Genomic DNA, 11,187 nt, shown 5'->3' on the forward strand with positions numbered 1-11,187 from the left:
GATGGGGAAATTGAGCTCAACCACAACAGGAGCTCATGGAACCGAGTAGCCATTGGGACACTGCAGGGCCTCCTGGAATCCAGGGGCCGGTGGGACACTGGGGAGCCTCTTGGAGCCAAGGGAAACTGGGATATGTTGGAACATTGTGGAATCAAGGAGCCCTTGTGACACTGTAGGGCCTCATGGAACCAAAGGATCTAAGAGACACTGTGGAACCTCATGGAACCAAGGCTCCATTGTGACATTGAGAGGCCTCATGGAACCAAAGGCACCCTGACAGTTTTTGGAACCTCATGGAATCAAGGGGCCATTTCTGGCAGGATGCTCTGCTCTTATTATACCTAAACAATGGTCAGAGAATGCAAACAATGCACACTCTCTGTGATGAGTTACTGCTGGTGTCAAGGTGCTGTGTTTAATGTTGAATTATGCTAAACCCAAAATGCTTCATGAAACTTCAAACACACATCCTGCTTTTTGAAGCAGGATTTGACAGAGAAGCTGCTCCCTGGCCTGCAAATATGTCTGGCAGTCAAACCCTTGATAACTATAAAAGCCCTGTCCAACTTTCAAGTGGCAGATTCTTCCACAGACTTCCTTGAAGTGTGTGGAGCTTCCCCCATGAAGCAGGGACAGCTCCTCATAGTCACTGCCCAGGGGTTAAGTGAAAGAGAGAGAACTACCCCCTGTGGTTGTGGGGTGAGTTACCTCAATTTCTGCTTCAAGATTGTTTCTTTTGGCTGACTTTGATCCAATTGCTTTAATAGAATGACTCTGACAGACTGCACTGTCCTTTCTTACACTATACTACTAGGAGCTTCTTGGCTTTTATACTGTGTAGTAAATATTTCTCTTCAAGATCTTTCATCTGTTCTTTTTTCTGGTCAATTGTCTGTTTATTTGTCATAATAAATAATTCATATCATAGAAATATTTCTGATTTGCCATCACTAAAACCTGCAGGACAAAGTGATTGAATCACACCTCTATAATTCCTTCAATTGAAACCAAACTCTGAGCCTGAGATTGGATCCAGCCACAGCCAGGCTCCTCTCTGAGAAGGAATTTAGAAAGCAAGGGGGTCCTTTCTGCCCCTCGTAGCTCAACGAGACGGCTTCTGCCATCAACTTTGTCTAAACCTTCCACCCCCCCAGCCCCAAGCCGTGACACACGGGCATGTCTTGTCCATGCAGTGCAAACATGGACTCCTGAGCTGGTCATTTGCTGTCCCTCCTTGGAGGGAAGAACAAGCCCAATGGCCTGGGGTGAGAGGCCAGTGCTGGGAGCGGCGCTGGCTGTGCCAGGGCACTGCTGGGTGCCCCCACCCTGAGCACTCCCACCCTTGTGCTGGTCACTGCTGTTTTCCTCTGCAGGGCGTTGTGTTGGGCACATCCTGGAGAGCAAAGTGGAAAGCAGATTGAAGCTTTGAGGCCCTGCCCTGAGGAGATGCCCCTGCAGGATGGCAGTGCTGCTGCAGAGGTCAGCTCTGTGCCAGCAGTGCCCGGGGCTGTCCCTGCCTGCAGTCCCTGGACAGTCCTGCAGCAGGACTGGGACCCACTGCCAGAGCACTGAGGCCTCCGACAACACAGGACTCTGCAGGACAGTGTGGAAGGGAAGGAAGAAGAGGCCCTGCAGGAGAAGGGCTGCTGCTCCCTGGCAGTGCTGCTCTGCTGGGACTCTTTTCTGGCCCAGCTCTGCACAGAGGCCCCGACCCTGCAGCTGCAGAGAAGTCAGAGAGGAAAGATGTCAGGCAAACAAGTCAATGCAGAGTTCTTTATTTGGTATTTAGGCAGACAGTGAGTACATTTGCCAATTTGTACAGCCTCTGCACCAGGCTAGGAAGGCAAACACTGAATTGAAAATTATATATCTGTTTATATATATATATTTATATATAAAGATTTTCTGGTGTGAACAAATTCTCACAAAAAAACCACCCCTACCAAGAGCAAAAAATAAAGAAGAAATGGTGGGCCTTTATGGAAGCACATAACAGGATTGGCCTTTAATGAGGTACATAACATGCAGAAGAAGGAGAGTTTATTGCTTCTGAAAAACACCCAGTTATCAGTTTCCTCAGGGCATCCTTGAGCTGCTGATTCCTCAGGCTGTAGATGAGGGGGTTCAGTGTTGGAGACACAACTGAGTACATAAGTGACACAATAAGATCCAGGGATGGGGAGGAGATGGAGAGGGGCTTCAGGTAGGAAAAGGCTAAGGTGCTAATAAAGAGGGAGACCACAGCCAGGTGAGGGAGGCAGGTGGAAAAGGCTTTGTGCCGTCCCTGCTGAGAAGGGATCCTCAGCACAGCCCTGAAGATCTGCACATAGGAGAAAACAATGAAAATAAAGCACCCAAATATTAAACAGGCACTAAACACAATAAGCCCAAGTTCCCTGAGGTAGCCTGAGTGTGAGCAGGAGAGCTTGAGGATGTGTGGGATTTCACAGAAGAACTGGTCCAGGGCATTGCCCTTGCACAGGGGGAGGGAAAATGTACTGGGTGTGTGCAGCAGAGCATTGAAAAACCCACTGGCCCAGGCAGCTGCTGCCAAGTGGGTACAAGCTCTGCTGCCCAGGAGGGTCCCGTAGTGCAGGGGTTTGCAGATGGCAACGTAGCGGTCGTAGCACATGATGGTGAGGAGGGAAAACTCTGCTCTAACAAAGACTGTGTAGAGAAAAACCTGTGCAGCACATCCGTGGTAGGAGATGGTTCTGGTGTTCCAGAGGGAATTGTGCATGGCTTTGGGGACAGTGGTGCAGATGCAGCCCAGGTCTGTGAGGGAGAGGTTGAGCAGGAAGAAGCCCATGGGGGTGTGCAGGTGGTGGTCACAGGCTATGGCGCTGAGGATGAGGCCGTTGGCCAGGAGGGCAGCCAGAGAGATGCCCAGGAAGAGCCAGAAGTGCAGGAGCTGCAGCTCCCGCCTGTCTGCCAGTGACAGGAGGAGGAACTGGGCCATGGAGCTGCTGTTGCACATTTGATGCCTCCGGTTATTGTTCTCTGTTGAGGAGAAAAAAGGTAGAACTGAATTAGGCCAGACTCAATCAGCAAAACATCTTGCATGTCTCATAGCAATTCAACATTCAGGGCCTCTTTTCACGAAGATCTCTCTGCATCCCTGTCCTTGAGCTCTGGGGTTTGCTGGCTGAAGGGGGCACTGAGAGCAGGGAGCCTGGAATGGGCTCCCGAGGAATCCTTCTTGCTGTGCAGTGAGAGGCAACTTGGAGCACAGGGTGACCTCCAATTAAATGCACTTGTGATATATCGAAGTGTTTCCAGAACTGCCGGTCACAGTTTGCCCAAGGGCAGAACAGAGGGAGGGGATTTGAGGGACTTGATTTTGTTCGAATTCCTCTTGCCAGGAGGAGTTTGGATGGTTGAAATCTCTGACATTTCTAATGTGCTCCAGGTGAAATCTTGTGAGTCCTGAGAGGCAAAGGGGTGGTCTCTTGGTGCAGAGACAAGAGCTGGCATCTTTCCTGTTCACAGCTGCCCCTGGCTGGCAGCTTGGAGCTGGAGGGGGATCAGCCTTAAGAATTCCCTTAAAAAAGAAACAAGGCACTTCTGGGAGCAGAGGAATCATGGTTCAAAGAGCAGATTGACAGAATCCTTGCCTTTCCTTAGGATGCCTGATTAGGATCTTCTTTTCTCCTCCCAAACTGCCACACAGAGGGATCATTGCAGCTCCCAAGTACAGCTGCCCAGAGCATTTCCATGGATTTAGCACTGAGGAGTTTTCTCCATGGGGATCCTGTGCAACGCAGAGAAACTATGGCAGAGCTGTGCCCTTCTGGAGGGCACCTGCAGCCCTGCAGGACACCCAGGCAAACAGCTGAATACCCTGAAGGTGCCTGGAGGGCACTTGGGCACTTGGCTGCCACAGACACATCCCCACAGCAGCACCCAAAGGGTTTGTGTCTGGACAGGAATCTGCCCCCCACAACCCCACACTGGCTCAGAAAACCCAGTGGTGAGAACAAGGAGAGCCCAGGCAGCAGGGGATGGCAGTGAAATGCCACAGTGCTGCTGCCAAGGGAGGAGGGACACAGAGAGACAGCTGGAAATCAGGGCCTTGTCCTTGCCTGGGCTCTGGCTGCTGCAGGGCAATGCACAGCCCAGCCCCCGTGGGCCTGAGGGCACAGGCTCTGCTTCGGCTGGGAAAGGAGCCCAGGGAGGAGCTGCTCAGGGAAGGGGTCTGTGCCACAGGGACAGCAGGGAGGGGCCCACATCCCCCTGCTCAGCACTTGTGGCAGCACCTCCCTGTCCCTGCCTGCCTGTCTCTGGGTGAGGAGCTGTTCCTGCCAGCAGCCCCTCCCTGTGCCCAGCTCAGCTCCCTGCCAGTGCTGCCAGAGCCATCCCCAGCCCAGTGCCCAGGGGCAGCTCTGCCTGGGCAGGGGCTGCAGAGCAGATCCCAGACACCCTGTGGTTGAGAGCTGCCCCTGGCAGGCAGCAGAGTCCCTGCCCCAGCACACAGAGCCCTGGGGGCAGGACCCTGCTCTGCCCCACAGCCCTGGGCACCCCTGGCTGCACCCCCACCTTCCCAGCCCACAGCCAGCCCTGGCACAGGGAACCTTCTTGCCCTGGGCCTCTGAGGGGGCAGCAGCAAGTCCTGCTCTGCAGCAGCTTCTCCTGCTGCACCCCAGCAAATCCAGCACAGCCATCCTGACAGCTCCTGCCACTGGGGGCATTTGGCAGCTGGGAGAGGCACTTGCAGGAACTCCCCTGCACTGCTCTGCAGCCAGAGCCTGAGTGTGGCAAAGGGCTGGCAAGGTTCCTGCCCTGAGCAGCTCTGCCCTGTCCTCCCACCCCAGGATCCCTTCAACCTCCTGCTCCCTTCTCCTTTCTGCCCTTGCTGCCTGCAGCTCCTGCCCTGCTCTGCCATATGGCCACTTCCTCTGCACTGCAGCAACTGAGAGTCCTGCTGAAAGATCCTGGGAGCTGTGGGATGGGCCAGCTTTAGGAGATCCCTCCAGGAAGGCAAGTTGAACTTTCCTGCACCCAGAGAATTGTTCCTTCAAATCCTGGCAAGGTTTCTCCTGTAGTGAGAGCTCAGTCACCTCCCAGCCCAGGCTGCCTCTCATCTCTCTGCCTTCTCTCCTGTGCCCTGGGTGCTGCAGGCAGTGCCCTCAGCCCTGCTGGGCTGTGCAGAGGAGCTGCTCACCAGCAGAGCTGTCTCTTTGAAGCTCTTCTTGCTTGCCAGGAGCTCCCTGTGTGCCAGGAGCCCGGCCCAGCTCAGCAGCACAGCAACAGCCCCAGGCAGCCCTTGCTCTGCCCCTCTGGGCTCCCTCCAGCTGTCCCTGGGGCTCCAGGGGAACCTGCTGGCACACAGCTGAAGGAAATCATGATCTTCCTTCTCTCAGCTGGGCACAGACACTTCTTTCAGCACTGTCATTTCTCCAAACAGACACAGAGTTAAGTCCAAGATTCCCCTTTTCATGTCCCATCATTAGACAGGAAACCCAGACAGTGCCCAGGAGGGATCTCCTTCACCTGCACTGAGGGAAGGGACTCAGCTGAGTCAACAGAGGTGTCTCCTTGTGGCTCTGCAGAGCTGGAGCCAGAAGGACACTCAGCTCCCTCCACAACCCCCAACTTCAGTGGGCCCAAAACAGGCCCCTGCAGGTGACTCCTTGTCCCAGCTCCCATGGGAATGAAGGAAGACCAAAGCCAGGAGTGACCTGCTGGGACACAAAGCTCTGGTTCCTTCTGAGGGTCCAGAGGTGACCGAGATTCCTGCTGGGAACTGCAGGCTCCAATGGAGCAGTTCCTAGGGACAGGGCAGCAGCTGTGGGATCTTCTTGGAGGCTGCTGGGACATTGCTTTGGCCAACTTCAGTGGCAGAAGGGGCCCACATGTAGGACAGGGGAACCTATCCCTGTTCCTTCTGTCCAGGGCAGCACATTGAGGTGTTCAGGTGACCAAATGGAGTCAGGTGGCACAGGGAGAGAGGTCTCTCTCCTGTTTTTTATCAGGGTATTTTCTGCATGTCCTCGGAGTACAATGGCAGTTGTCTCCTGAACATCCCTTCACTGCTGAACCTAATTCAGGGCAGCTGAGCCTGGATTGAACAGCCAAAGAGGGGCCTGTATTTCCAGGGGAGGTGCCAGGGCTCTGCAGCACAAGTGCAGCAGCTGCCATGGACAGCACAGGGCCTGTGCAGGAAGCCCGTCCCCATTCCCAGCAGTTGTGGGACAGGCACCACCCAGGGCTCCTCAGACACATTGGGTGCCTTTGGGGCAGGGAGTGAATCCCAGCCCTGCAGGGACACAAAGGCTGTCCCTTCTCTGCCCAGCCAAGGCCGGGCCAGGCACGAGTCCAAAGCACATCAGCCCAGGCTGTCCACACTTGTTTCCTTCCTCTGCTGGCTCTGCTCTCCCCCAGCATTTCAGCAGCATGTGCTGATCTCCTCAGGGATCAGGCCTGGGATTTTCCCCCTGGGCCTGAGTCCCAGCACGTCCACCCCCAAGGCCATTGTCAGCAAAGCCTCTGCACAGCCCAGCTCTCGGGGCTTTCAGAGCAGCTTTCCCCACTGCAAGTCTGTTCTTACCCCTGGTGCCCCCGCTGAGGGGCTGCAGCCAGACAGGCCCCAATGCCCTGCGTGTGGGGCACAGGCAGGAGGAGCTGCAGCCCCAAGTCTCTCTTCATTCCACTTGGAGGCAAGAACAGCCCAGGGCTGCTGAGACAGTTCCCAGGTTGCAGGGCTGTGATGAGTTGGGAGAGAAGGCCAAGGAGACAGAGGAGAGAAAGAGCAGGAGGGAGGTGTCCTCAGTGGGAAGGAGCTTCTTGGACTTGTGCAGCTGCTCTAGAGGATGAAGACATTGGGTGAACTTTTGTGGGTGAGGGTCAGAGGAGAGAGTGGTTTGGGTGACCTTGTGGAGTGTATTAGGGAGGAGGAGGAGGTTCGAGGATATACTGAAGCTTGAAACCATGACACTGTTGAAAGCTTAACAAAAACCAAGATTTATTACCAAGAGAGTGGCCAACAAAACGAACAAACCCAAAAGGGAGGAAGGAGGAGAGAAATAAGCCCCAGTTACCCAACTGTTGCCCATAAAGTTATCTTACCGATCTAGCGTGCCTATAATTACCCATAGCAGAAGCGGCATCCTTGGAGAGCCAGTAAGTTCACAAAACTGGCAGGTGTCCCCATCGAAAGGCAACGTTGTCCTTGATGTGAAGTTAGGTCCCTCCAAGAAAGCACTATCTACTTTTATACAATTAACTGAGTGACCACAACCTCCCAGGTGTGGCCAGCACAGCCCAGCCAGAGGCCCTCAGTCCCACCTCCCGGTTATGTAAGTGCAGCTCTTCTGCGCACGCGTGAGGACTTTGGAAATCCCCTCACGCAGGCGCAGTATGTTTTGGGGGTCTTTCTTAATTGAGTCTGGGGGTGAGCCTTCCTCCCCTCCTCATCACTTTGTCCTCCAACTGCCCTTGACGAGCCATTAACCAATCACAACAGACCAATTAAAACAGTTTACACAGAAGTTCTCCCTCCAAGGCCAAGTCCACTGCTTTATCAGAGCACTTGGCAGGAGAAAAGCATAAACTTCTGCAGGTGGCTAGGGCCAAACACAGACCAAAAATAATGACATTCCAACTTCGTCCCGATACAAAGGGGCGTGGCAGGGATTGGGCGTGGCTCTCACCTGGCAGCAGCATCACCTGGTGGTGGGCAGAGTCAGGCTCCCAGATGATGCCCAGCTGGAGGTGTGGCCGCTCGGTGGGCGGGGCCTCTGCAGGGCGGGGCAGGTTCAGGAGCTTTGATACCTGTCAAGGCGTGTTGGGAGAGCCACACCCCCATGCCCCGCCCTAAGCCCCGCCCACCCCAGCCCCGCTCTCCTGTTTAGGGGAAAGGATACCCAGGTGTGGCTGGGGCGTGGCACTCAGGGGAAGGGTGGCCACGCCCCTTCCAGGGTGGAGCCATCCAGGGTCGCCGTCAGGTCCGGGCGATCCGGGCTCACCTGGGGGCGCAGAAACGGTTGGGTTTTAACCCAAAATCGGAGCTTTCCCGATCCCCAAAATGGGCGTTTTTAGCCCCAAAATATTCAGGGTATCAGGTCTACCCGTTAAAGTCAATGGGGTTGAGGGGACAACAGGTCTACCCATTAAAAGCAATATGGCAAAGAGGACATCAGGTCTACCCTTTAAAGTAAATGGGGACAAATTGGACATCAGGTCTACTCATTAAAGTCAAAGGGACAAATGAGACATCAGGTCTACCCATTAAAGTCAATGCGGACCAATAGGCTATCAGGTCTACCCATTAAAGTCTATGGGGTTGAGGGGACAACAGGTCTACCCATTAAAGGCAAAGGGGCAAAGAGGACACCAAGTCTACCCATTAAAGACAATGGGGCAAAGAGGACATCAGGTCTACCCATTAAAGGCAAAGGGGCAAAGAGGACATCAGGTCTACCCTTTAAAGTAAATGGGGACAAACTGGACATCAGGTCTACCTATTGAAGTCAATGAGACAAATGAGACATCAGGTCTACCCATTAAAGTCAAGAGGGATTGACAGGTCATCAGGTCTACCCATTAAAGTCAATGGGGCAAACTGGACACCAGGTCTACCCATTAAAGTCAATGGGGATCACTGGGCCATCAGGTCTACCCATAAAGTTTATAATACAGTCCAGTGATCTCAGTAGGTCAGGCCGCACTGTTTTGGGGGGGTTTTTTGGGGGAGGGGAGATCCAGGTGTCCAAGGGGTTCACAGATGTACAGAGGGGGGGACACAGAAGTTTTCTGGGGGTGGGGGGGGAATCCAAGCGTCCTGACTCACCACGACAGGGCGGGAGAAGACGAGGACCAACGTGGCGTCCTCTTGGTTGACGTACATGCAGATGATCCTCGGCGGGGGGGTGGCTTTTTGGGGGAGACCCCGACATTCAGGGGGTGTCTCCCGGTACCCAGGTGAAGGACCCAGGTCTGAAGGGACCCCCTGTCCCCCCCAAATTACCTCGGGAGAGGATGCAGCGCAGGTAGACCCAGGCACTCTGGTCGGTGGGGTCAGTGAAAACAGCGTTCTGCACCAGCTCCAGCTCTGGGAGGGGCAAAGAGGGTACCCCAATATCTCAGGGGGACCCCAGGGGGCATTTGAGGGGGCTCTGGTGAACCCCCAGTGTGTCCACACAATGTTTTGGGGGAGTTGACAAAGAGGCACCCCAAAAATCCAGGTCATCACGTCTACCCGTTGGAGTCAATGGGGCAAATGGGACATCAGGTCTACTCATTAAAGTCAATGGAGATAAATGAGCCATCAGGTCTACCTATTGGAGTCAATGGGGCAAATAGGGCATCAGGTCTACCCTTTGGATAAAATGGGGCAAACTGGACATCAGATCTACCAATTAAAAGTCTGGAAGTTATTAGGCTATCAGGTCTACCCACTAAAGTCAATCGGGGTTAATGGGTATCAGGTCTACCCATTAAAGTCAATGGGGATCAATGAGCTATCAGGTCTACCCATTAAATGTCAATGGAGATGAGACAACAGGTCTACCCATTAAATGTAATAGGGACAATGGGAAATCAGGTCTACCCATTACACTCAGTGGGGCAAATGGGATATCAGGTCTACCCATTAAAGGCAATTGGGATAAATGAGACCAGGTCTACCTGGGGCAAATAGGACATCAGGTCTACCCATTAAACTAAATGGGGATCAATGAGCTATCAGGTCTACCCATTAAAATCTATGGGGATGAGACATCAGGTCTACCCATTAAACAATGGGGATCAATGGGTGTCCTGGTTGGAACGGCTGGGACCAATTCCTCACTGGATGGGTGTAACCCAAACCTGTGTATTCTATAGCCTTCCATGCCATTGCCCAGAAACTGTTGTCAGTAGAGGCCTTTTTGGGGGGTTTATTCCTTGGGATTTCCAGGGTCTCAGTTTCAGTGGAGTGGATCTTTCCCACCTGGATCTTTGTTAAATCAACTTCAAGATGGCCAATCTGAGCCGCTGCAACCTGGCCCGTGCCAACCTGTGCTGGGCCAGCCTGGAGAGGGCTGACCTGTCAGGCTCTGTGCTGGATGGAAGAGCTGCTGCAGCTTGGGAGGGCTGGGCTTGTGTTAACAGAGAGGAGCTGGAACAAACAGAGCGGTGTAAAACATCGAGTTCTTAAATAGATTCTAGAGTTGTTCTGGTTCCCAAAGCTTTTACACTTCCTCACACTAATGATTTGATGGGATTGACTCCCAAAGCAGAAATTAAAAGTGTCTTCTTGATTGTCTTTGGTGTTGTTCTTCCGGCTCTCAGTGACTCCTGTCTGTGCCAGTGTGCCAACCTGCCAGGGGGGAAGATGCTGCGCTCCAACGCAGAGGGAGCGTCCCTGAAAGGCTGCAACTCTGAGGACCCATCAGGCCTTAAAGCTCATCTGGAAGGTGAGAAGCTTTTGCCTTGTGAATCTGTGCCAACTGAAGCCTGTGCTTGTACATTTGTATGGACCAGAAAAGGTCCAGCTGTGGTTTGTAGAATCCTGAGAAGGGCCCACAAGGGCTGCACTGAGTCAACTATCCTATAGTCAGCTGGTAATTTGGGGGATTGCTGGCTTTTGGCTGACCTCTCCAGCTTCAGACTACAATGGAGTTCAGGTAAATGGACTTCACAGAGTTCTGGGTGCATTCCATTGACACTTCTTTTTCTTTTCCCCTTCAGGTTGTGACCTCCAGGAAGCCAATTTGAGGGGCTCTAATGTGAAAGGAACCATCTCTGAAGAGGTGCTGACCCCCCTGCACACGTTCCAGAGTGTCAGATAAGGAAGAGAACACATCAAAGAGGAAGGAATCCAAACATTTATCGTGACTTTCTTCACCTCCTCCCCTTCCTGAGTTAGAAGGAATGGTTATTAGACAACTTCCATTTGCAGTAGTGCCTAAGTAGACTCTTTTTGATCACTTTTGGGAAGGGAATTTTTGTTTCAGAGGTGGAAAGAGAGAGTTTCTCCCTTTGTGAAGAGAGTGAGGAAGTGGGGCTGGTTCTGAAAGCAGAAAGTGGGGCTGGTTTGGTGGGGAGGGTTCAAGACTTTTATTGTTTAGCATTGCCTGACTTTGGAATGCATTTTAATTTCTAAAGCACAATATGTGCAATTCTATTTATTAAGTCTGTAGCTGCAATATGAATAGAAAATATTATTGCTGTATAGTAGCAAAGAAAGCGGAGGTTTACAGGTAGACA

The 11,187-nt window shown here is 52.9% G+C and overlaps 1 protein-coding gene across 1 annotated transcript; it reads right to left on the bottom strand.

The window, feature by feature from the left end:
• Window positions 1-2,068: 2,068 nt before the first annotated feature.
• LOC113961912 (olfactory receptor 14J1-like) lies at window positions 2,069-2,977 on the bottom strand (the record flags this gene model as incomplete). The annotated part of the gene is made up of 1 exon (XM_027672617.1): window positions 2,069-2,977. A coding segment is annotated over exon 1 (909 nt), but the record flags the coding sequence as incomplete, so codon positions are not given.
• Window positions 2,978-11,187: the final 8,210 nt, after the last annotated feature.

This window comes from Neopelma chrysocephalum, unplaced genomic scaffold, assembly GCF_003984885.1.
Source record: "Neopelma chrysocephalum unplaced genomic scaffold, ASM398488v2 Primary Assembly neopelma1_97464, whole genome shotgun sequence".
Classification (NCBI taxonomy): domain Eukaryota; kingdom Metazoa; phylum Chordata; class Aves; order Passeriformes; family Pipridae; genus Neopelma; species Neopelma chrysocephalum.